The sequence below is a fragment of the Mobula birostris genome, chromosome 2 (assembly GCF_030028105.1).
Source record: "Mobula birostris isolate sMobBir1 chromosome 2, sMobBir1.hap1, whole genome shotgun sequence".
NCBI classification, from domain to species: Eukaryota; Metazoa; Chordata; class Chondrichthyes; order Myliobatiformes; family Myliobatidae; genus Mobula; species Mobula birostris.
Genome location: NC_092371.1, coordinates 209,548,108 through 209,575,532, shown reverse-complemented (window position 1 = coordinate 209,575,532; position 27,425 = coordinate 209,548,108). Strand labels below are relative to the sequence as shown.

The following is a 27,425-nucleotide window of genomic DNA, read 5'->3' as shown; positions in this document are numbered from 1 at the left end:
ATAAAACATTAGTGGATTAAAATAAGGTCAGTGGCATGTCTCTTGGTTTGACAGTTATTTCAATGTCCAGTGATATAAAATCTGAAAAATTTATTTTGGCATTTGGATTTTTCTGGTTTTGAGATATTTTATTCGATGTGTTGCAAGTAGCGATTTGAGTATTCGTAAGGTGCGGTGTTCAAGTGCTTGTAGGGATGGTGATCGGGAAGAAATTTTAATACTTTTTTTGGGAAAATGCCTAATAATAAATAAAATTTAAACTTATTCGACTGACCATCTGATTGAAATAGCTGCAGCGAACAGAGAATTGTGCAGACTTTGTCCATGTGCTGCCAGCATCCCTCGAGAGCAGGGTTTCCCAACCTTTTTAATGCCATGGACCAATACCAAGTTGGGAACCCCTGCTCTGAAGTGTATGTTATGTGGATGATCTCAGGTTCTAATTCACATTTATTTGTCACAAGTGCACCGAAAAACGCTGTGAAATGTGTCATTTAAATGTGGGTTTAAACTGATCTGGCAGGGTGATGGGAATTGACATGATAGGGGTGAGCATGGGTCAGTTGGTATACAAGTAGATGCAGTGTGTAGTGAGACTGTGAGGAAGGGCAGGCAGACGAGAGGGCAAAGTTGCAGTCAGTGGGATGAGGGAAATTCAAAGAAGGTGATGAACACAAGACTGAAGGTCTTATATTAGAATGCACACAGTATACAAAAGAAGGCAGATGATCTTGTCACGCAATTGGAGATTGGCAGGATACATTTTGTGGGCATCACTGAGTCGTGGCTGAAAGAAGGTCATAGTTCAGAGCTTATCATCCGATGATACATTGTATTGAGAGGACAAGCAGGTGGGCAGAGGGATTCATAGCTGTGTTGGTAAAAAACGAAATCAAATTCTTAAAAGAGGTAACAAAGGATCGGAAAATGTAGAATCCTTGTGGGTAGAGCTAAGAAACTGCAAGGGTAAAAAGACCCTGATGGGAGTTAAAATACAAGCCCCCGAGCAGAGGCCAGGATGGGTGATATAAATTACAATGGGAGATAGAAAAGGTGTAGGGTGTGTTGGCATTCATCAATCATTGGACTGAGTTCAAGAGCCATGAGGAATGTTACAGCTATACAAGACCTTGGTCAGCCCCCACTTGGAGTACTATATTCAGTTCTGGTCATCTCACTACAGGAAGGATGTGGATACTATAGAAAGAGTGCAGAAGAGATTTACAAGGATGGTGCCTGGATTGGTGAGCATGCCTTTTGAGAAAAGGTTGAGTGAACTTGGCCTTTTCTCCTTGGAGCGAACTGATAGAGGTTTATAAGATGATCACAGGCATTGGTTGTGTGGCCAGCCAGAGGCTTTTTCCCGGGGCTGAAATGGCTAACACAAGGGGGCATAGTTTTAAGATGCTTGGAAATAGGTACAGAAGGGATGTCAGGGGTAAGTTTTTCACACAGAGGGTGGTGGATGCGTGGAATGCACACTGGTGACGGTGGTGGAGATGGATACAATAGGGTCTTTTAAGTAGCTCTTAGATAGGTATATGGAGCTCAGAAAAATAGAAGGCTATGTGGTAGGGTAATTCTGGGTAGTTTCTAGAGTAGGTTACATGGTCGGCACAACATTGTGGGTCGAAGGGCCTGTAATGTGCTGTAGAGTTCTATGTAATGTCAATGTTATGATAGTTGTGGGAGAATTTCAATACGCAGTAGATTGGGGAAATCAGGTTGGGACTGGATCTCAAGAAAGAGAATTTGTAGCATACCTCGGAGATGACTTTTTAGAACAGCTTGTGGTTCAGACCCCATTAGGGAAGGTAATTCTGAATTGGATGTTGTGTAATGAGCCAGATTTGATTTAGGAGCTTAAGGTAAAGAAAACTTTAGGAGGCAGTGATCAGTGTGAGATAAAATCAGATGTATGAGTATTACTTTGGAATAAAGGGAATTACAGTATCATGAGAGAGGAACTGGGAAAAATTGATTGGAAGGGGACATTATCAGGGATGATGCAAAACAGCAGTGGCTGATGTTTCTGGGTGCAATCTGAAGGTGAACGATAGATGCATTCTAAAGAAGAGGAAGTATTCTAAAGGGAGGAAGAGGCAACTGTGGCTGACAACGACAGCATAAAAGCCAAAGAGAGGGCATCCAATAGACCAAAAATGAGTGGGAAGTTCAAGGAGCTGTTAAAAATGGACAGAAGGCAATGAAAAAAGCCAGAAGCAGAGAAAAGATGAATTATGAAGGCAAGTCAGTCAATGCGAAAGAGGATACCAAAAGTTTTTTTCAGATATATAAAGAAAAAAAGAGGCAAAAGTGGATATTGGACAACTGGAAAATGACACTGGAGAGGTAATAATTGCGGACAAAGAAATGATAAATGGAAGGGAGATCTCATTGAAACATAGAGATTATTGAAAAGCCTAGATAGAGTGGTTATGGAGAGAATGTTTCCTTTAGTGGGTGTGTCTAAGAACAGTGAGCATAGCTTCAAAATGGAGGGACATACATCTAAAATAGAGATGAGGAGGAATTTCTTTAGCCAGAGGATTGAGGATCAGTGGAATTCATTGCCATGGATGACTGTTGAGGCCACATCATTGAGTATATTTAAAGCAGAGGTTGATAGATTCTTGATTCAGCAGGGTGTCAGAATTTATGGGGATAAGGCAGGGGAATGGTGTTGAGAGGGATAATAAATCAGCCATGATGGAATGGTGGAGAAGACTCAATGGGCCAAGTGACCCAAATCTGGTCTTTTGTCTTATTGCTTATGGTCATAGTTGTGTGAACAACCAACATACTGTTGGGCAGCCTGCAAGTTCCATCACACATTCTGGCGCCAACACTACACGTCCACAATGATCAGTAGAACAATACAGAACACACAAAAAAAAGCAGAACATATCAAGCAACAATGCAACCATAGCGAAAAACGCCCATTTGGCACGTGAGCTGATAACAAGGGAGTTAAAGGTTTCAGTTATTTCCGTGACGCCAGAAATTGTAACATGCCACTTACTTTCATGGTTCAGGCAACATTTTCCTTTGTGGCAATTCGTAATCTATTGATTACCTGTCTCCGTATCTTTTGGGTATGAATAAATATCAATTCAAATGGTTGGCGATGTGACAGAGCTATTTATTGGTTTTATTGCTTGCATTGTAACTGTTCAGTGGTTTTAACAGTTTGAGAAAGAGAACTAATCTTGCTTTGCTGCATTGGGATATCTGATGTTGAAGGAAAGATCCATATTATTCAGTGCATGGAGAATTCATTACTGTGGAGATGTTGAAATAAAACTGCTGTTTCCAATATGCACCAAGAGGAAATGTTCTAAATTTGCTGACAAAATAAATGTAGCTTGCTTAGAAAATGGCAACATTTTTAGATGCACTTGCAATGTAATTAATGTATTCAGTTTTTCTTTTACCTTTGTGCAGCTGACTGACTTTCTTGGAGCAGTTTATTTTCACCATTTATAAAGAATTACCTGCCAACTTTTCCTGATTATAAGTTTATTATTAAATAATAATTGCTATCAAAAGGCATACTTTTTTGGTCATAGAATAAACATAATCTCTTAACCAAGATGCTTTCTACTCTGGGTATCAAGGCACAATTATTTTATACAAAGGGGTGCGGAACGGCTGCCAGAGGAGGTGGTGGATGCGGGATCACTTTCAACATCTAAGAGAAGTTTGGATAAGTATGTGGACGGGCGAGGTATGGTGACTAGGTGGAATAATAGTTCGTCATGGACCAGATGGGCCAAGGGGCCTGTTTCTGTGCTGTAGTGCTTCTGCTTGAGGAACTCAGTAGATCAGGAAGCATCTGCGGAGGGAAAGGAATGGTCAGCTTTTCAGGGCTGAGACTCTTGCTGGTCTGAGAGCACAAAGTGGGAGCGAATAGAGCTGGTATAGAGGGGGGCAGTATGGGGGGAGGTGTGAGGCACACTGGATGATAGGTAGACCAAGGTGCAGTGAGGAATGATAGGCAGATGGAGCTTGGAGAAGGGTGCATTTGGGTTGCAGAGGCTAGGTATGATCGATGGAAACAAGGGACAAAGTGCCGAGGAGCCACGTGAGGAGTTGGCACAGATGCTAGAGGCTGATAAACGGAGGCACAGGGTGTGCAATTGTTGGACACCGGTAAGTAAGAAAGGTGATCACTAGAAGCAGATTAGAGTGGATTAGTAGAAAGATGGAAGCAGCCTGCAATGCTACCAGCTTCAGGAACAGTTACTACCCTGTACCACCTCAACACTGAACGGATTCCACAACCTACAGACTCACTTTCAAGGACTCTACAACTCATGCTTTCGTATTATTTATTTTCTAATTTGTACAGTGTCGTCTTTCACACATTGTTTGTTTGCTAGACTTTGTTTATAGTTTTTCGTAAGTTCTATTGTATTTCTTTATATTGTAGAGCAGGAATGTAAGCAGGAAAAGATTAATTTGCAGCTTGAGTCAGTGGTGGGGAAAACAAATGGAATGTTAGCATTCATTTCAAGGGGACTAGAATATGAAAGCAAGGATGTAATGTTGAAGGCGTTCATGAGGCCTCACTTGGAGTATTGGGAGCAGTTTTGGGCCCCTTATTTAAGAAAGGATGTGCTGACACTGGAGAAGGATCAGAAGAGGTTCACAAGAATGATTCCAGGAATGAAAGGGTTGTCATATGAGCAGCAACTGAAGCCTTTGAGCCTGTACTCACTGGAATTTAGAAGAATCATGCCGGGGGGTTGGGGGGGGGGCGGTGTTGGGATCACATTGAAACAAATGAAATGTTGAAAGGGCTAGACAGAGTGGGTGTGGAGAGGATGTTTCCTTTTACAGGGGAATCCAGGAGCAGAGGGCACAGCTTCAAATTAGAGGGACATCTGTTTAGAATTGAGAGGAGAAATTTCTTCAGCCAAAGGGTGGTGAATCTGTGGAATTCATTGCCGCAGACGGCTGTGGAGGCCAGGTCACTGGGCGCATTTAAGGCAGAGGTTGATGGGTTTTTGATCAGTCTGGGTTATGGGGAGAAGGCTGGAGAATGGGGTTGAGAAGGAAATGGATCAGCCATGATGAAATAGTGGTGTGGACTTGATGGGCTGAATAGCCTACTTCTTTTTGTGTGCCTTGTGTCTTAAAAAGAGCTTTGAGAAGTGGCCAATTGGACATTGGAAGTTTGAGAGGAGGTGACTTCAATCAGCTCCACTGCCCAAGGATAAAACGTAGCAGCAGGTCACTACAACCAAAAAGAGCTTTGACCAGTGACCAGTCAGCATTTGGAATTGATTAGCAGGAGCAAATTAAAGGAAGGCAGGCGTAGTGGCCATCATCTGAGTGGACATAACCAAAGTGCTGATCTTAAGGCTTCGAGGTTTCTGCGAAGAGAGGCTTCAGCCAGAAAAAGCAAAGGAAAGAAAAACTCAAGTTTTCTCATTCTCTTCTTTATATCCATTCAGCTAAGATGGTAGAGATGCCAGGCAGGATAGTGGAATGCTCCTCTTGTGTGATGTGGGAAAGCAGGGAGACCTCCAGTGTCCCTGACGACTACAACTGTGCAAAGTGCATGCAGCTGCAGCTTCTAACAAACCGCGTTAAGGAGTTGGAGCTGGAACTGGATGAACAGATCATTCAGGAGACTGAGCAGGTGATAGATAGGACATATAGAGAAGCAAATACACTGAAGGTGCAGGACACAGAAAACTGGGTCAGGAAGAGGAAACACGTTATGGAGCCAGTGCAGAGTACCCCTGAGGCCATCCCCTTCATCAACAGGTATACCACTTTCAATACTGTTGGGGGAAGGGGATGGCTTAACAGAGGAAAGTCACAGTGGTTGAGTCGCTGGCACTGGGTCTGTTTCTGTGACTCAGAAGGGAAGGAGGGAGAAGAGGCAAGCTGTGGTGATAGGGGATTCATTGCTTAAGGGAACGGACAGGAGGTTCTCCTGGTGAGAACAAGATTTCCAAATGGTATGTTGCCTCCTTGGTGTCAGGGTCTGGGATATCTTGGATTGAGTCCTCAGCGTTCTGATGTAGGAGGGTGAAAACCTCCATGTAGGTGCCAATGACATGGGTAGGATGAGTGATGAGGTTCTGCACAGGGAGTTCAGGGAGTTAGGTGCAAAGTTAAAGGGCAGGACCTCCAGAGTTGTGATCTCAGGATTGCTACCCATGTCACGTGCTAGTGAGGCTAGAACTAGAAAGATTATACAGTTTAATACGTGGCTAGATAGTTGGTATAGGAGGGAGGTCATAAGGTTTTTGGATCATTGGGCTCTCTACCAGGGAAGGTGAGACCTGTACAGAAGGGACGGCTTACAAGTGAACTGGTTGGGGTCAATATCCTAGCAGGAAGATTTGTTAATGCTGCACAGTGCAGTTTAAAATAAAGTTGTAGAGGGAGGGAACCAGAGTGCCAGAACAGTTGGTGGAGAGGTTATGGAGGCAGATGTTGGTAAGACCTCAAACAAAGTTAGGGATTGAAAGGTTGAGCATGGTGCGACTAGTGTCCTGAGCTGCCTATATTTCAATGCAAGAAGTATCATAGGAAAGGCAGATAATTGTGCTGAAGATGAGGTGGCTGGTTTACAAACAGAGGCAATGTGTAGTGAGCAGAGACTGTTGATAGGGCAAAATTGCAGTCAACAAGATGAGTTGCAACATAAAAGGCAGACAAAGTCGAAAAGGGTGAATACAGGACTGAAGGTGTTGTATTTGAATGCGCGCAGTGTATGGGATAAGATGGATGATCCTGCTGCACATTTACAGGTGAGCAGGTATGATGTTGTAGGCATCACTGAATCATGGTTGAAAGAAGATTATAGCTGGGAGCTTAATGTCCAAGGATACACATTTTATCAAAAGGACAGACAGGAAGGCAGGGGAGGCAGAATTGCACTGCTGGTAAAAAAAAATGAAATCAAATCATTAGAAAGAGGTGACATGGGGTTGAAAGGTGTTGAATCATTGTGGATAGAGCTAAGGAACTGCAAAGGTAAAAAGACCTTGATGGGAGTTATATACACAACCCCAAACAATCGTAAGGGCATGGCAAATTACAATGGGAGATAGAAAATGCATGCTAAAAAGGCAATGTTACAATAGTCATGGGCAACTTCAATATGCAGGTAAATTGGGATAATCTGGTTGGTGCTGGATTACAGGAGGGGGTATTTTCAGAGTGCCTGTGAGATGGCTTTTTAGAGCAACTCATGGCTGAGCCTACTAGAGGATCAGCTATTCTGGATTGGGTGTTGTGCAATGAACCAGAATTGATTAGAGAGCTTAAGGTAAAAGAACCCTTAGGGGAAAGTGATCATAATTTGGTTGAATTCACCCTGAAATTTGAGAAGGTGAAGCTAAAGTCAGATGTATCAGTATTACAGTGGAGTAAAGGGAACTACAGAGGCATGAGAGAGGAGTTGGCCAGAATTGATTGGAGAAGAACATTGGCAGGGATAACGCCAGAGCAGCAAAGGCTGGAATTTCTGGAATCAATTCAGAAAGCACAGGATATATACTTCCCAAAGAGGAAGAAGTATTCCAAAGGAAAGATAACACAACGCAGCTAACAAGAAAAGTCAAAAGTAGCTTAAAAGCCAAAGAGAGAGCATATAATAGAGCAAAAATTAGTGCAAAGTTGAAGGATTGGGGAGCTTTTAAAAACCAACAGAAGCCAACTAAAAAAGTCATTAAAGAAGGTAAAGATGGAATACAAAACTAAGCTAGCCAGTAATATTAAAGAAGGATACCAAAATTTCTTCAGGTTCATAAAGTGTAAAGGAGAGGCAGCAGTGGATATTGGATCACTGGAGAGGTAGTAATGGGGGGACAACGAAATGGCAGATAACTGAATAAGTATTTTGCACCGATGTTCACTGTGGAAGACACTAGCTGTATGGTGGAAATTCCAGGTGTCAAGTCATGAAGTGTGTGGAGTTATCATTACTAGAGAGAAGTTTTTTTGGGGAACTGAACAGTCTGAAGGCAAATAAGTCACATGGACCAGATGGTGTACAGAGTTCTGAAAGAGGTGGCTGAAGAGATTGTGGAGGCACTGGTAATGATCTTTCAAGAATCACTGGATTCTGGAATGGTTCTGGAAGACTGGAAAATTGTAAATGTCACTCCACTCTTTAAGAAGGGAGAGAGACAGAAGAAAGGAATATCTAGGCCAGCTAGTCTGACCTCAGTGGTTAGGAACATGTTGGAGTCGTTATTAAGGATGAAGTGTCAGGGTACTTGGAGGCACATGATAAAATAGGCTATAGTCAGCATAGTTTCTTCAAGGGAAAATCTTGCCTGACAAATCTGTTGGAATTCTTTGAAGAAGTAACAAGCAGGATAAGCAAAGGAGAATCGGTTGATGTTGTGTACTTGGATTTTCAGAAGGCATTTGACAAGTTGCCACACATGAGGCTGCTTAACAAACCAGGAGCCCATGGTTTAACAGGCAAGACTCCAGCTTTGATAAAGCAGTGGCTAATTGGCAAGAGGTAAAGAGTGGGAATAAAGCGAACCTTTTCTAAGTGTCTACTGGTGACTAGTGGTGTTCCACAGAGGTCTGAGTTGGGACAGATCCTTTGTACATTATATGTCAATGATTTGGATAATGAATTGATGGCTTTGTTGCAAAGTTTGCAGATGATATGAAGATTGGTGGAGAGAAAGTAGTGCGGCTATAGAAAGACAGGAGAATGGGTAAAGAGATGGCAGATAGAATACAGTGTTGGGAAGTGTATGGGGGTCATGCACTTCGGCAGAAGAAATGAAGGGGTTTACTATTTTCTAAATGGAGAGAAAATACAAAAAACTGAGGTGCAAAGGGACTTGGGAGTCCTTGTGCAGGATTCCCTAAATGTTAGTTTGCAGTTTGAATCTGTGGTGGAGAAGCCAAATGCAGTATTAGCATTCATTTCAAGAGGATGTAATGTTGAGACTTTATAAAGCGCTGGTGAGATTTCACTTGGAGTATTGTGAGCAGTTTTGGTCTCCTTATAACCATAGAAACCATAGAAACTACAGCACAGAAACAGGCCTTTTGGCCCTTCTTGGCTGTGCCAAACCATTTTCTGCCTAGTCCCACTGACCTGCACACGGACCATATCCCTCCATACACCTCCCATTCCATGTATCTGTCCAATTTATTCTTAAATGTTAAAAAAGAACCCGCATTTACCACCTCGTCTGGCAGCTCATTCCATACTCCCACCATTCTCTGTGTGAAGAAGCCCCCCCTAATGTTCCCTTTAAACTTTTCCCCCCTCACCCTAAACCCATGTCCTCTGGTTTTTTTCTCCCCTTGCCTCAGTGGAAAAAGCCTGCTTGCATTCACTCTATCTATACCCATCATAATTTTATATACCTCTATCAAATCTCCCCTCATTCTTCTACGCTCCAGGGAATAAGGTCCCAACCTATTCAACCTTTCTCTGTAACTGAGTCCCGGCAACACCCTTGTAAACTCTTTCAACCTTATTTATATCCTTCCTGTAATTTGGTGACCAAAACTGAACACAATACTCCAGATTCGGCCTCACCAATGCCTTATACAACCTCAACATAACATTCCAGCTCTTAGACTCAATACTTTGATTAATAAAGGCCAATGTACCAAAAGCTCTCTTTACGACGCCACTTTTAGGGAATTTTGTATCTGTATTCCCAGATCCCTCTGTTCCACTGCACTCCTCAGTGCCTTACCATTAACCCTGTATGTTCTACGTTGGTTTGTCCTACCAACGTGCAATACCTCACACTTGTCAGTATTAAACTCCATTTGCCATTTTTCAGCCCATTTTTCCAGCTGGTCCAAGTCCCTCTGCAGGCTCTGAAAACCTTCCTCACTGTCTACTACACCTCCAATCTTTGTATCATCAGCAAACTTGCTGATCCAATTTACCACATTATCATCCAGATCATTGATATAGATGACAAATAACAATGGACCCAGCACTGATCCCTGTGGCACGCCACTAGTCACAGGCCACCACTCAGAGAAGCAATTCTCTACCACCACTCTCTGGCTTCTTCCATCGAGCCATTGTCTAATCCAATTTACCACCTCTCCATGTATACCTAGCGACTGAATTTTCCTAACTAACCTCCCATGCGGGACCTTGTCAAAGGCCTTACTGATGTAGACAATATTCACTGCCTTCCCTTCATCCACTTTCCTGGTAACCTCCTCGAAAAACTCCAATAGATTGGTCAAACATGACATACCACGCACAAAGCCATGTTGACTCTCCCTAATAAGTCCCAGTCTATCCAAATGCTTGTAGATTCTTTCTTAGTACTCCCTCCAATAACTTACCTACTACCGACGTTAAACTTACTGGCCTATAATTTCCCGGATTCCTTTTCGATCCTTTTTTAAACAACGGAACAACATGAGCCACTCTCCAATCCTCCGGCACCTCACCTGTAGACAGTGACATTTTAAATATTTCAGCCAGGGCCCCTGCAATTTCAACACTAGTCTCCTTCAAGGTCCGAGGGAACACCCTGTCAGGTCCCGGGGATTTATCCACTTTAATTTTCCTCAAGACAGCAAGGACCTCCTCCTTTTCGATCAGTACAGTTTCCATGATCTCACTACTTGTTTCCCTTAATTCCATAGACTTCATGCCAATTTCCTTAGTAAACACAGACGCAAAAAACCTATTTAAGATCTCCCTCATTTCCTTTGGTTCCGCACATAGCCGACCACTCTGATCTTCAAGAGGGCCAATTTTACCCCTTACAATCCTTTTGCTCTTAATATACCTGTAAAAGCTCTTTGGATTATCCTTCACTTTGACTGCCAATGCAACCTCATGTCTTCTTTTAGCCCTCCTGATTTCTTTCTTAAGTATTTTCTTGCACTTCTTATACTCCTCAAGCACCTTATTTACTCCCTGCTTCCTATACACGTCATACAACTCCCTCTTCTTCTTTATCAGAGTTGCAATATCCCTTCAGAACCAAGGTTCCTTATTCCTATTCACCTTGCCTTTAATCCTGACAGGAATGTACAAATTCTGCACTCTCAAAATTTCTGCTTTGAAGGCTTACCACCTACCGATCACATCCATGCCAGAGAACAACCTGTTCCAATCCACGCTTTTTAGATCCTTTCTCATTTCTTCAAATTTGGCCTTCTTCCAGTTAAGAACCTCAACCCTAGGACCAGATCTATCCTTGTCCATGATCAAGTTGAAACTAATGGTGTTATGATCACTGGAACCAAAGTGCTCCCCTACACAGACTTCTGTCACTTGTCCTAACTCGTTTCCTAACAGGAGATCCAATATTGCATCCCCTCTAGTTGGTCCCTCTATATATTGATTTAGAAAACTTTCCCGAACACATTTTACAAACTCTAAACCATCTAGACCCCTAACAGTATGGGAGACCCAATCAATATATGGAAAATTAAAATCCCCTACCACCACAACTTTATGTTTCCTGCAGTTGCCTGCTATCTCTCTGCAGATTTGCACTTCCAATTCTCTTTGACTATTGGGTGGTCTGTAATACAATCCCACTAATGTGGCCATACCTTTCCTCTTTCTCAGCTCCACCCACAAGGACTCAGTAGACAAGCCCTCTAATCTGTCCTGCCTGAGCACGGCTGTAATATTTTCCCTAACAAGCAATGCCACTCCCCCACCTTTCACTCCTCTGCCTCGATCACATCTGAAACATCGGAACCCTGGAATATTAAGCTGCCAGTCCTGCCCCTCCTGTAGCCAAGTTTCACTAATTGCTACAACGTTATAATTTCACATGTCAATCCACGCCCTCAACTCATCCGCCTTCCCCGCAATACTCCTAGCATTGAAATATATACACCTCAGAAGATTTTTACCACCACTCACAACCTTTCTATTAGTGGATTTGCTTGAACTTTTAACGTCATTTATTTTCACCCCAGCCACACTGTCAGCTCTTGTACTGTGGTTCCCATCCCCCTGCAAATCTAGTTTAAAGCCCCTCCAATAGCATTAACAAACCTCCCTGAAAGGATATTGGTCCCCCTGTAGTTCAAGTGTAACCCTTAGAAAAGATGTGCTGAAACTGGAGAGGGTTCAAAGGAGGTTCACGAAAATGAAATCTGGGATTGAACGGCTTGTTATCTGAAGAGTGTTTGATGGACCTGGGCCTGTACTCACTAGAATTCAGAAGAATGAGGTGACCTCATTGAAACCTGTTGAATGGTGAAAGGCCTTGATAGAGTGAATGTGCAGAGGATGTTTCCTGTGGTGGGAGAGTCTATAAGACCAGAGGACACAGCCTCAGAATAGGGGTGTGAGCTTTTAGGACGGAGATGAGCAGGTGTTTCTTTAGCCAGAGAGTGGTGAATCTGTGGAATTCTTTGCCACAGGCAGTTGTAGAGGCCAAGTTTTTATGTATATTTAAGGCAGAGGTTGATAAATTCTTGCTTAGTTAGGGCATGAAGGGATATGGGAAGAAGGTAGGAGATTGGGACTGAGAGAAAAATTGGATCAGCCATGATTGAATAGTGGAGCAGACTTAATGGGCCTTAAGGTCTTTTTCTGAGGCTGTGTACTTAGACAGTTCCATCATAGGAAACAACCTCTCCACATCCACTCTATCAAGGCTTTTCACCATTCGGTAGGTTTCAATGAGGTCACCCCTCATTCTTCTGAATTTCGGTGAATACAGGCCCAGAGCCTGTATGGTCTAATTGCCTAGCAGGAAAATGAATCTCAACCTAGTATATGGTAATATATACATACTTTGATAATAAATTTACTTTGACTTTTGAACTTTGATTTCGAGGTCAGGGAGCATCTTTGGAGGGAAATGAGCAGTTGACATTTTGATCCTGATGTAGGATCTTGGCTGATCCTTCCCTCTATAGATGCTGCCTGACCTGCTGAGTTCTTCTCAAACTTTTTGTGTTGCTCTTTTGAAGTCTTCTGGAATGTAATTAGAGGAGATTGATTTATATTTGTAGTTTACCTTCAAGGAAACACAACTTTATGAAGGGCATTAAATATTAATAAAGGCAGAACTTTGCTTGTGAAACTTATTTATTCTTTCATTATCTTTTGAACTGTGGTTAATTAGATGGTGAATACTTTCAAGGCAATAGTTATTTCACTTTGTAGGTTGTACCCAGGGAAACGTAGAAACATCTAATCTTGCAACACGGTAGGGATCCATAATAGTTGGTTCATTGAAATTATAAACTCTGCAGGGTGTGGAATGGGTACTTTGACTTTAAAACATGTTTGATGGAATAGACCTCTCTGCAGACTAATCTGATCATCTAAATGCAGAAGACTGCAGATGCAGTCATCAGATAAGGGAGCAATGTGATAATGCTTGATAAAAACCTGAGTTGATAGAACGTGTTGTTAACAGTGTTTTCTGTTGTTGAACATAGCTTTCGTTAATGACCTGCTGTCATGAATTTCTTTTGTCTGCAAAAGAATACTGACCATTTTTGAGTTGATTATAACACCAGGTTCCAGAATCTGACACAGAATTCCGGGAGCTGTATCATTTGTGTGATGGGCTGACTTAACATGCTTCCTTCCTGACAAATCTGTTAGAATTCTTTGAGGAAGTAACAAGTAGGGTGGACAAAGGAGAGGTAGCAGATGTCATTTACTTAGATTTTCAGAAAGCATTTAATAAGGTGCCTCACATGAGGCTGCTTAACAAGATAAAATTCTATGGTGATTTGGCATGGTTTGGCAAAAATTTGGCAAAGATACTGGCATGGATAGTGGAATGGCTGACAGGCAGGAGGCAGTGAGTAGGAATAAAAGCCTTTTCTGGTTAGCTGCTGATGACTAGTGGTGTTCCTCAGGGGTCAATATTGGGACTGCTACTTTTCACATTGTTTGTCAATGATTTAGATAGTGGAATTGACGGCTTTGTGGCAAAGTTTGCGAATGACATGAAGATAGGTGGAGGGGTAGGAAGTGCTGTGGAGGCAATACGATTGCAGCAGGACTTAGACAAATTGGAAGAATGGGCAAAAATGTGGCAGATGGAATACTGTGTTGGAAAATATATGATAGTGCATTTTGGTAAAATGAACAATAATGTAGACTATTATCTAAATGAGCTGAAATTTCAAACATCAGAGGTGCAGAGAGACTTGGGAGTCCTCATGCAAGACCCCCAGAAGGATAATTTACAGATTGGGTCTGTGGTAAAGAAACAATGTTGGCATTTATTTCAAGAGGAATAGAACATAAAAGCAAGGCGATAATGCTGAAGCTTTATGAGATGCCAGTCAGGCTGCACTTGGAGTATTGCCAACAGTCTTGGGGCCCTTATCTCAGAAAGGATATATTGCCATTGGAGAGAGTCTAGGAGAGGTTCACGAGGATTATTCTGGGAATGAAGGGGTTAACACAAGAGGAGCGTTTGACAGCTTTGAGACCCTACTCACTGCAATTTAGAAGAATTTGTGGGGATCTCATTGAAACCAACCTATTGTTGAAAGGACTAGATAGGGTGAATGTGGAGAGGATGTTCCTGCTGGTGGAGGTATCCAGAACTAGAGGGCACAGCCTCTAAATTGAGGGGTAATTATAGAACAGAAGTAAAGAGGAATTTTTTTTAGCCAGGGAGTGGTGTGTCAATGGAATGCTCTGCCGCAGACTGTGGTGGAGGCCAGGTCTGTGGGTATATTTAAAGTGGAAGTTGATAGATTACTGATTGCTCGGAACATCAAGGGACATGGTGGAAGGGTAGGTGTACGGGGTTGAATGGGATCCGGGATCAACCATGATGAAATGATGGAGCAGATTCAATGGGCTAATGGCCTAATTCTGCTCCCATACCTTATGGTCTTCAGGAGTTTTCCATTCTATTTTGGAGAAATAATTATTGAAGAATGTATAATGCTTGATTGGCTTTGCTTTCACATTAAAAGGGCAAAAGGCGATGAGTTTGAAACAATAGCTATTTTTATGTTTTGAGGACCATTGAGTGAGTGATTAGTTCTCAGCACAAAATAGGGTGGGCTATATATTATCACATTTATTTTGTACTTCGTTACAATGAACTCCATTTGTCCGTATAAAACTCAACTGCTTTTTTCTCACTTATTCTGTATTCTTTCAATGACCTCCTTTGTATATTGACTAATTTACATAATACTATAAATATTTAACGTTTTCTTCGGTAGATATATATAGCAATATACAGTACTTTTGCAAAGTAATGTGCATTGGTTAAAGTAGAAGTATGATTGGGAAACAGAAATAAGAGTACTTAGCTTTGTATTTTTTTATGGCATCCGTTAGTCTTGCGAGACCCTGGATCTGCGCCTGGAAAGTCTTCGCTCTCCAGGGCGCAGGCCTGGGCAAGGTTGTATGGAAGACCAGCAGTTGCCCATGCTGCAAGTCTCCCCTCTCCACGGCAATGTTGCCCAAGGGAAGGGCATTAGGACCCATACAGTTTGGCACCAGTGTCAAGGACACAACACGTACCCTCGGCTGGGGCTCGAACTCACAACCTTCAGGTCGCTAGTCCAGTGCCTTAACCACTTGGCTACGTGCCCACACTAGCGTTGTATTATCTCAGTAGTATTAATTGTTATTTGTTAACTGGACAGATACAAGATACAGTACTGTGCAAAAGTCTTAGGCACCCTCATAATGTATATGAGCCTAAGACCTTTGCACAGCACTGTATTCCACTGCAGTTTTGTCCTTTATAGCAGGTAGGCTGGTGCCAGTAATGCATTGGGTGGTTTTCACTACCCATGGTATCCTGTCCACCGCAGTGCAGTTTCCGTTCTATGCAGAGATGCAGCGTGCTAGGGTGCTCTCTACTGCGCATCTACAGAAGGACTTGAGTATGGATGTGCATAGTCCAGCTCTCTTCAGCCTCCTCAGAAAGTAGAGGCATTAGTGAGCTTTTCTGTTCGTGCAGGATGAGTTGTGGGACCATGAGGGGTTGTGCAAGATGTGCCCTCCCAGGAGTTTGAAACAGTTCGCAGTTTCCACTGCTGTGCTGCCGATGTAAAGATGAGGGAAAGTTCTCCTGAAGTCGATAACCATCTCTATGGGGATGCAGTGGGGAGGGTTTGAGTGCACTTTACATCAGTGACAGCTGGCAGACCAGAAACCTAGCTAAATCATTCAATGTGGGTCAATGGTTTCAATTAAAAAGTTGCTCATTTAAGGTTTATGTTTTTTCCCCTTCATTTTATTTTGATTACTTATTTTTGGAGAAGCTTGATTTTTGAACTACATTTATTTTTTGTTACATTTTTCATTTATTCAGTTGATTAAAAGTATTTTTAGCAGATTTCAAAATATCTTTAAAACAAAACAGTGAGACGTGCCTCTCAAGTGCTGCATTGCCTTCATAAATGTAATTGGTCACATTTACACTGTTTCTGCAACAAATATAGGTGTAGGAATTTAGAGCAAAGCTGCCATAAAATATATCCAACTTTAGCATTTCGACCTTGGAGAGTAATTTATCAGACAGGAGGTATGTGCAATTACATTTCTTTCACATAGCTCACTGCCCAGGATACCTCACAAAGCACACCTAATTTTTTTCATTTGCAGAAGACTAATAAGTTGATTTGACTCACTCTGCACCTGGCTTCATGCTGAAGACAAGCCGGCAGCAGCTCATCAGCTGTCCAAGTCTCTCAAAGTTTGCTGAATGATTTTAAAGTATCTTTAACAATGATAGCAGTTAAAATGGTTCTTGTAAATAACAATTTTAAAAGTGTGAAATTGCTTTTAACATATTGGTATGAATTAAAATATTAAAACATCAACAGGTATTTCAAATATTAACAAAATTAAGTGAAGAGATTAATTTATTTACACAGAGTCACCGGTCTCTCCTCGAGTTGAGCTGAAACACTGATTTCCAGGAGCCCCATAATGGGAGCAACTGTTCAGTTGATGAGTACAATAATGATCCAAGGAAAGGAGAAGATAATCAGATTTACCAGCTTCTCTTCTTCACATTTATACTTCCACATTTGGTTTCATATCTACAGAACTCGGAGACTTGAACAGCGGGTCTCTGGAATTATTGCCTAGCTGTCAGCATGATTTGATCCTTTAAAAAAAACAAAAATCCTTTAAAAATATGTGTCTGTAGTCAATTTAGGCATCTCAAGAATATTTTTCACTTTAGCACCATATGAACTTATTTTCATTGCAATCGGGAAAGAGAAAAAGAAGACTGAGTTACTCATTTTTTTCACCCTGTTGATTTGTTGGATAGGACTTCAGGAATTTCGAGAAGAACTTTTGATTGAAATAGCTGACGTTTCCTCGTGTGGCTGTGAGGTTCTGGGCATTCTTCACATGCACGTGATTATGGAAGATCTGAAGCTGCTGTATCTGTTTTCATAGCTGTGTAATGGTCCTGGCCTTGATAAAGGATCTGTCATTAGGGTTGGAAATTACAGCAACTCACAGTGATCTACAATGGTAAAATCTCTACAGAGACCTTATGCCTTCATAAATCAATTGATTGGGACCAGGAGTTAGGATATTAAGTTGAAGTTTATAAGACGATGTTGAGACCTAATTTAGAGTATTATGTTCAGTTCTGATCCACCTACATACGGGAAAGATATCAGTAAGATTGCAGAGTGCAGAGAAAATTTACAAGGATGTTGTCAGGACTTGAGGATCTGAGTTATAGGGAATAGTTGAGTAGGTCAGGATGTTATTCCCCGGAGCACAGGAAAATGAGGCATGATTTGATAGAGGCATTCAAAATTATGGGGTTATAGTTTGTGTAAAATGCAAGCAGGCTTTTTCCACTGAGGTTGGGTGGGATTAGAGCTGGAGATCATGGGATAAGAGTAAGAGGTGAAATGTTTCAAGGGGAACATGAGGAGGAACTTCTTCACTGGTGGTGAGAGGGTGGAACCAGCTGCCGGCGGAAGTGGTGGATGCGGGATCAATTTCAACATAAGTTCATGGATGGGAGGGGTATGGAGGTCCAAGGTTCTGGTGCAAGTCGACAGGACTAGGCAAATTAATAATTTGACACCAGCTAGATGGACTGAAGGTCTTTCACATGAGCCAAACTAGAGCATGATTACTTGAGAATACTCTATATGCCAGAGTAGGATACAGAGCTTTTTTGACCCCCCCCCCCCACCATGACAAATGATTCAGTCAGAAGGCTCATCACTCAGGGAACGCTCTTGAAATTAAGAGTTTTAGCTGTAAAAATTACGCAATAAAATGCATATAAGGTGTTTCATTCCCCATTATGCTTTATTTCTGCACTCTGTGAATAAAATTAACTTTAGTTCATCAAGCATGATACCATCTAAAATATTTTTGGATTGTATTTCATCAATCTGAAAATTAGACCAGGTAGTTTGTGGTGTGATTCACTGAGATAGCTTGAGAATCTGACATAGTCCATGCCATGATGATGTCAGTTCCTACAAAAGCCTTTAGAGTACTTCTGAGGAATGTACAGCCACTTGATCTATGTTTGGGGAAGCCTAGTTGACTGGGTAGATTATCAACTTTCTGCTGACCAGGGCACCCCCCAAGTCAGTAAGTTTCTTATCTTGAGCTTCATTGCACATACACTGAGCTAATTTCTGAAATCCCTGTCAAGATCAAGCGGAACCCCCACCCCCACCAAACAACTTCCAACAGCTGATATGCCTGCTTGCACTTGTCTGATGTTTTCCCAATCTCTACTGTTCATTTCTTCCCAACATCATCTTTCTTCACGTAATAGTGTCAAGATCTCAGATTTTCCTCTCCCTTAACCAATTTCCTTTAGATTCAGAGTAGGCCTGCAACTGTCAATCATTGATTTCCACTTGGCCTTCGTCTCACATTACCACCACTGAGATAATTATCTCATTCTTCAAGGAATACTGAACAGGGCATTTCAGCTCTGGAAATCTGCACCATCTCTTCTGTAATTCACGTGAAGTTTTCAGCAGAGCTCACTCTCCTCAATGGTCACTGGTTTCCTGCTGCCACACTCATCAGCTTATTAATGAGCCTGCAAGACAATTATACTCCCAGAACACTTGGAAGAACCTTGTTCAATAACTTGAACAATAACTTCTTAGTGGAAATCATTCTATTCCAAATGCAGATTGTGCTTAAGGTTATTAATGCATCCACTTAGGTCCTCCACTTTTGAAATTAGTGTGCGGTTCATTTGTCTTTAAAATAACATTTCAAAAACTTTTACCCATGTAGGAAGTTAACTTTTCCACCTGAATATTGATGTCCATGAATTTATAAATATAGTCTAGTTTAGTGTATCCTTGAAGGATGTTATTAAGTGAACTACTTTCTTTGATTACTTTTTTTTTTGTTGCTTTCTAGCCCCCAACAACGATCATTGCCAAACATGAACGATGCCATGGTATCCCACTCGGTGGTTTCCTCTGGAGCACCGACTCCTACAAAAAGGTACTGTGTGTGTCTTGAGTGTCAATGTGACAACTATGTGATATTGTCAAGAAGAGGTCAATCCAACTTACTTGTTATTACTGGTTTTATAACAAAATACTGCAGTCAATTTACCACTTTTTAAAACAGTTTAGTTTGTACTTAAACCGGTCAGCATTAATAGTTCAATTGAATGACAGAAGCACATTTTAATCATTGGCAAGCCTGGATTGAAAATCTGAACAAGGTAGACAAAGCAAAGAAATCTGAAAATAAAACTCACTCACAGATTCTGAATGCGTTTAACGAATTACTATTCATACAAGTTTTTTCTGTGACTTCACAGTAACTGATGTTTGGTTAATTGACTGTTGACTCATAATGTGGAAGGTGGGAATTGAATATACTGTAAATCTCAACATCCACGTTCACTAGGCTGATCTTTTTTCCACCTTCCCAAGCTGGGAACAAAGTCTGTTCATTTGTAACTTCCTCTAAGTTGCATGTCAATTTGAGATTCCCTAAGTTCAGAATCTGTTTGGATGGCTTTCATGTTTCACCTTTTCTCAGTATTTCAATAACACTAACATCTGTAAGGTGGTATCTTTACTTCCCTGTTTTCAGGTATTTGGTGTATTTCTGCATTTACCTTAGAAACAATGGAACCCATTCCTTTATGTAATAACCTTACCTTTTGAACGTATCGGTTTACTAATTGGGCCCATAATGCTGCATAACAATTCTTATGTTTTCCTTCACTTGTTATGTGGGCATCCTGACAGCATATCTATTGTACCTGTTATTGCCTGTTATTTAAAGATATTTAACAGGTGTGATTAAAGTTGCAGATTAAATGAGATTTTGGAAATCAGGAGACACGTTTGATCTTGAAAAGCACAAGTATTAATGTAAGCTTTGTGTGAATGTCTTACCTTTAAATTGATGTACTTTGAGTTGTACTGATTTAAGTTTGTGATTAGCAAATTCCATGAATGTGGAGTAGGTGTAGTTGTGAACTTTAGTGCCTGATCAATTCAGCATTTTAAAGGGCACAATGGAACAATCCAATAAATGATCATTCTTCCTTGAAATATTTGAAATGTTCATCCTCACTGATTTGAGTTATGTTTGATGTATCTTTTAACGTGCTTTGATTTGTAGTGACATTCATCATGCATGTCTACTCCCTGCTGTTCAGAAGGCTAACATTCAAAATGAACAGCTAGCTGTTTCACATTTGAGTCCTGGCTTCAAATCAATAGAAGGTTGTTCAAAGGCCGACGATATCTGGTGGGCTTTGTGAAAAATGTATGAAATTACTTTCCCACTTTTCAAAGCAAATTTATCCTTTAACCAATGACAAATTGACATTTAAGTCAGTAATATGACACTCCAGTCACAAAGGTGGCAGGTATGCATCATGACTAATGAGTGTGTTGATGCTGGTGATAAGTAGATGTTGATAATATTTAACTCTAGTTACAACATCCAGTAAGAGACTGCTTGATTTTGATACCAAATGGAAAGCCCTGAGCTGAAGAATATCTTAATTAATGACATTTAAGCATGCTTTTTCTATTCTTGACATTGGTAATTCTCAGACAGAATAAAAGTGCAGCTGGATTATTGGTGTTAAGGTGTTATGTTAATCTCATGTGGTTGCACAGTCAGGAACATTTTAAATGTCGAGAGTTAACAGCTTCTGAGATTGTAACAGGGTTCATTAAGCATTGGAACGCCACACTTCAGTAATTGAATCACTGGAAGTTCACTTTCTTTCCTTCTAGACAAAACTAGATTTATTGGTTTCAGAATAAGGCCACATTTTTATTGATTGGTTTTGATGGATGTTGGCTAAAAGAATTGATTCTTTGTTGGCACAAGGTCTGTGGACTGCTGTTTTTCAGTTATTTATTTAATATATTTATCTCTGAAGTTGTGACATACATAGGTTTCAGAAATATACTGCTAGAATTTGTCACAATAAACTGCACTGTGAAATCATGATTTTAAATCATATAATACATTAACTGTATTGCTTTTCCTCATAGCCACATTAGTAAACATTTTTTCTTGCATTAATGAGAAAACAACTGAATATCTTTAATGAGAATTTCTAACAGAAGGAGAAGTTTTTTTTGCTATAGTTCTGAAATATGAATTCAGGTCCAATTTCACCAAGGAGCATCAATATTTCATTTTGATGATTTTGTAACTGGGTTAGGGAAGGTATTTATCCCATTGAGCTTCGTGCTTTCACAAAATATATGAGCTGTCCTTTCACGAATGTTTTATTGCTTGTCCTGCTGGGTTTATTTGCAGCCTGAAGCTGCAGAAGCACATGGCTGTTGGTTAAGCAGGATTATATTTCCAGTGTGTGTATGCTTAAATTGTGCAGGTACATATGAACTTAAAGAGCTGTCATTTTACATCAATGGCAGATGATTATTTCCAGTTGAGATTACAAATAATTTGTGTAAAATCATTCTTTTTTTGAATTGGGTTTAATGGAATCTTAACATTGCATTAAAAATAATTGGCGTTCAAAACTAATTCTGGAATATCAAACGAAAATGGTCTCAATTGGTAAGTTAATTTAAACGTCCATTTTTCTAGACCATATATTTCTAAAACTCTATTTTCATATGCATAAAAACATTTTTAAAAGCAGGGGTTGTTAATTGGTGCTAGTAGCAGTAGACATATTAATACTAAATATCAATCTATTTGCAAAGTCTCCAGGCATTACTTTAACAAGGCAATGCTTCCACAAAATTACATGGTAAATGTCATCAAGAAATCTTGGTCAGAATCTTGAACTGTGAATAACCGCATGGCGTAATTTTGCACCATGACAAGAAAGGGTCATACAGCTCATTCAACCAAAAAAAGAAGAAATCTCTAAGCTGGGTTTTAAGATTAAGAATGAATCAGATTGTGTTTAACTTGATACAGCTGCAGATAAAAATCTTCTGAAGTTTAGATGTCAGAATTCATTTCCCCTCTCTGTTTTCTATGCCACCTACCTTATGTAGTTGAAAAGGTAGAAGTAACATTTATTTGGTCTGCCAACAACAGCAACTACGAGGTGCCTTTAACATAGTGAGATGCCCCAGGATGTTTCATAGAATTATCAGACAAAGCGTGACATTGGGACATTTGAAGACTTCAGGCAAATGACCAAAATTTTGGCAGAAGGCTGCTTTCAGTGAATTGTCTCCATGGAAGGAAGTGAGCTAGAGAAGTTTAGTCAGGGAATTCCAGAGCTTGGAATCTCGGCAGCCAGGCATGGCCACTGGCGGGAACTGGGGGTGCACAGAAGCCCTGAAAATGAAGAGTGCTGATATCTTAAGGTGCGTAGGCTTGAAATTACTGAGTGTAATAAGGATATCTCGGAACGTCGAAAGGAGGATGAGAAGTTTGAAATTGGTATGTCTCACAATTGAGTCAGTGTAGGTCAGCGTTTATAGCTCAGCAATGGAGCTGTATGGTTTAGGATATGTACAACAGGTTTTGCAAATGACCTTCATGCCAGAGATGTCTTATTTCCAGTGAGGGAGTCTCTCGCCACTTATCTTGCTTTCACTGCACCTTGCATCATCCACGTCTCATTACGTAGTGATGACTCTTTTTAGATTAGATTATGAGGACACGCAGTCCTCTTTTATTGTCATTTAGTAATGCATGCATTAAGAAATGATACAATTTGTTCTTCCAGAATGATATCACAGAAACACAAGACAAGCTAAGACTAAAAAAAACTGACAAAAACCACATAATTATAACATATAGTTACAACAGTGCAAAGCAATACCATAATTTGATGAAGAACAGACCATGAGCACGGTAAAAAAAAAAGTCTCAAAGTCTCTCGAGAGTCCTATCATCTCACGCAGACAGTTGAAGGGAGAAACTCTCCCTGCCATGAGCTTCCAGCGCCGCAAACTTGCCGATGCAGCATCCTGGAAGTACGCGACCACAGTCCGACTCTGAGTCCGTCCGAAAGCTTCGAGGCTGTGACCAGCTCTCTGACACCAAGCACTGAGCACCATCTCTGCCGAGCGCTTCGACCCTGGCCCCAGCAACAGGCAGTAGGCATAGCCGAGAATTTGGGGCCTTCCCCTTCGGAGATTCTCGATCGCACAGTAGCAACGGCAGCAAAGCAGGCATTTCAGAAGTTTCTCCAGATGTTCTTCCGTGCTTCTCACGTCCGTTTCCATCAAATCAGGATTGTGCACGGCCCCTATTTAACAAATATGGTATCAATTCGGAGCGGCCGCGCGTGCTGCGTCGCGCCGCCATCTTCTCCTCCCCTCCCCTCATAATTATTAAGTGAGCCACATAAATCCTGTGATGATAATAGCAGGTGTGGGTCACAGTCTAGTTATTCTGGGAAAGTAGCTCATCTCAGATTACTGCAAAGGCAGTCCTACTTGTGCATGGGTGTTAGGAGTGTGAAGGAATGCTCATTGGCCTGGATGAATGCAGCGTTAACTTAAGCAGGCAGCACCATCTAGGACAGTGAGTTTTACTGGACTGATGCCTCAAGCACCAATGTATTATGCTCCACCTACAAATGTACTGCATCTGTCAGCTCGTCACATGTCTGCAGTCTCTTACACCTTAAGGGAGGAAGGGTGCTGACCATCACCACAACCTGGTTGGACATAAATACGGTTCTTTCTATGTCCCATTGGAACTTTCAATTTAATAGTATCATAGAAGCCTTCACATGCAGTGTGTGGACATATGTGGTGAATCCGTGGAGTTCATCGCCACAGGCAGCAGTGGAAACAAGTCTTTATGTACATTTAAGGCAGAGGTTGATAGATTCTCGATTGGTCAGGGCATGAAGGGATATGGAGAGAGGGCAGGAGATTGAGGCTGAGAGGAAATATTGGGCCAAATGGTCTAATTCTGCTCCTATATCTTATCGTATTGGCTCACCATCGAATGGACCTGCTCTAGGTGCCCACATCCCGTATGAATGGAGAAGATGCAGTTTACAGAGAATACAATATGGAAAATCTTAAATGATCAATGGGGGTCAAGAATACCAACAACATTTCACAGTCTGACTCAGTCAGAGGAGTGACGTCACATTTTACCTGGGCGGCATTAATTGGGTGTGAAATGCAACTTTGTATCATGTCAGGTATAGGTGTAACTTTTCAGCAATGACTTAACAGAGTTTTCTGATCAGGATATTAACCTGTTTGCGGCCAACTACAGTAAACTGGAATCATGCGTAGTCAGTCACTGCTGCTATGAAGAAAGGCACCGTACAGATGCAGAATGATAATGGTTTTCCAGATAACCACTGACCTGTCCAAAGTATTGCAGTCTCTCATTTCAAATTAAAAAATCTAAATTATTTACGTTTTTATAACTATCTTTCACCTGAGCAGATGATCACATGGATGATCATGCTTTATAGATTTCTTTTTCAAGAGACTTGTGTAAGTGAAACAGCTTTCCTTGTGGCTGTTCTTGAATATCATAAAATCAAATGGTAAATTTGATACATGAACTTGGACTTGAAGTTTTCAGTTTTAATTTTGGTTCATTGGGATTTTTAAAAAAAATTCAGTAAAATAAACAAGTATCATATATTGTACAGTATGTACTGTATTCATTATTCTGGAATTTGCTGTTCAACATTCTATTCATTTATCAAGTTACAGGTGTTGGCTTCTTAAAATAAGTTTCAACTTTTATTAGATCTGTGAATCAGAATGTATTTGTGAGAATAAATATATATTTAACCATCACATAGATACTTCAACACAATTAATTGCTAATTAATTCCAACTAGCATGATTCATTGTGGCCAAACTTGTTGAATTAAAGGCTAAATCGGTTTCTCAGAATATTGATTTGTCTTCATTGGGAATCAGTAAAGATTTGCACTTCATCCAGAAGCTGCAGTGAGAAACAGCGTGCAACTGTTGTCACGGTGTAAATTCAATTTGAATACATATCAAGGCAAAGCCTCCAGTGTAGCCCAATATTTGGATCAGATAATTGCACAAAAGCAAAAGATATGTAACTGTTTCCAGGCAAACTGTGGAACTGTCTTCTTACTGGAATAATTTTAATAACTTCAAGGTAGTATCGGGAGGTTTATCACTGATGCTTCTGAGTAAGAGAAGCAGTTTGATTCAGAAATACTTGGATAAAGGTGTTCACTGTGAACTGATGTCCAACATTAGGGTAAAGCGAGAAAATAAAAAGTGGGTAATCTCACTGGGTCTAGTTGCTGCATTGATATCACTTTTGGTGAAATCATCCCCTCCACCAGCTTCAGAATAGTACACCTCAAATCTAAGCATCTGAGTTCAAATTTTGCAAATGTTATGAAGTACCAGATGATTTTCATTCATTGCTAGCTAATACATTGTTCTGAATGTTGGAATTTTTAATACAATTCCATTGCCATTATGTCACAATATACATGTCTTCGTATGACCTACAAGAAGGTCGTTCAGCCCTCTGAGTTTATGCCCTCTCAAGGACTGTCCGCAACCATTCCATTTCCCCTTTGTTTGCACGTGGCCATTAATTCCCCTTGAATTTCCTGCCTACGCCTGAGGCAGGTGCAATATTTGTGCATTTAATATTTTCCCTGTTTTAGTTTTAAAAATTGATGATCATAAAGATTGAGAGTTAAAAGAAAAAAATATGTAAGTAAAATAAAAACAGAAAGAGCTACCAATTCTCAGCAGATCAGGCTACACCCATGAACATATGATTGGTCTGTTTCTCTTCCCACAGATGAGGCTTGAGCTAAGTATTTCTTGCATTTTCTGTTTTATTTATTTTAGATCTGGGTATTTCCAGAGGTTAAGCTGAGGCAGAGAGGGGGAAATTTTCAGCATTACATTTCCAGCGTTTGCAGTTACATTGATTTTCAGAACATGTAATTAGTTTAATTTTATTTTTTATTGCAGTCAAAATAATCAACCAAACAGAATTTGAAATTCAACCTGAGTGAAGCACACAAGGTGCTAGAGGAGTTCAACAGGTCAGGCAGCGAATAAATAGGCAACATTTTGGGCTAAAACCCTTCATCAGGACTGGAAAGGAAGGGGAAAAAAAGCCAGAATTAGAAGGCCAGGAAGCAGAAGAAGCACATGCTGCCAAGTAATGGGTGATATCAGATGAGGGGGATGCAGTAAGGGGATAGGTGGAAAAGGTAAAAAGGCTAAAGAAGGAGGTATCTGATGGGAAAGGACAATGAACCATGGATGAAAAGAAAGAAGAGATAGCAGAGGATATGGTGGCAGGTGAAGAAAAGGAGTAAAGGGGAGCCAGAATGGGAAATGGTAAAAATGAGGTGAAGGTAGAAAAATTGCTGCAAGTTAGAGAAATCGACGTTCATGCCTTCAGGTTTAGGGCTAGTTCGGCAGAATATGAGGTGCTGCTCCTCTAACCTGAGTGTGGCCTCATTGTAGTAGACCATGGATCAACGTGTTGAAGTGGGAATGGGAACTAGAATTAAATGGGTAGTCACCAGGAAATACCACCTTTTGTGGCGGACAGAGCGAAGGTACTCACCAAAGTGGTTGCCAATCTGCGTCGGATATTACAATTAGAGATTATTTACTTAAAATAAACCAAAGTAGTTTAAAAAATAACTAATTCATTTCAGTAGAAGCTGCAGAAAATTGACTAAGTAGTGCTTGTCCTTGCTTGACGATATCAGTTCAATTAGTACAATGAATGGATGGGTTGAGAGTGCAGATGGATTCATGGAAGTATGATACCTTTGGAATTACCAAAATATGGCAAGGTCAAGCAGGAATCGGAACTCCGGTTTTTGGATGGAGAGGTGAGGCTTAGACAGAGGATCAAAAGAATGAATAGAAAAAAGAAGTGGTAAATAAAATGTGTAGCAAACCTCTGACAAGTGCAGTAACAAGGCAGCTGTAGTATAAAAGATTTGAGAGTGCTTGCCTCATGAAATGGACTTAACAGCTGAAATCTAGTAAATTCAACAGGAAGAGGTGGGAATTGGAATAGGGATAGTTTG

The 27,425-nt window shown here is 40.8% G+C and overlaps 1 protein-coding gene across 12 annotated transcripts in view; it reads left to right on the top strand.

Annotated features, from left to right (window-relative positions):
• The window catches only part of dtnba (dystrobrevin, beta a), a 505,261-nt gene that overhangs the window by 334,292 nt on the left and 143,544 nt on the right, over nucleotides 1–27,425 (top strand). For all 12 annotated transcript variants that reach the window (XM_072251383.1, XM_072251379.1, XM_072251384.1 and 9 more), the window contains one exon: nucleotides 19,328–19,414. In XM_072251383.1, the coding sequence (XP_072107484.1) occupies nucleotides 19,328–19,414 (87 nt within the window). The remainder of the gene's footprint in view (nucleotides 1–19,327; nucleotides 19,415–27,425) is intronic.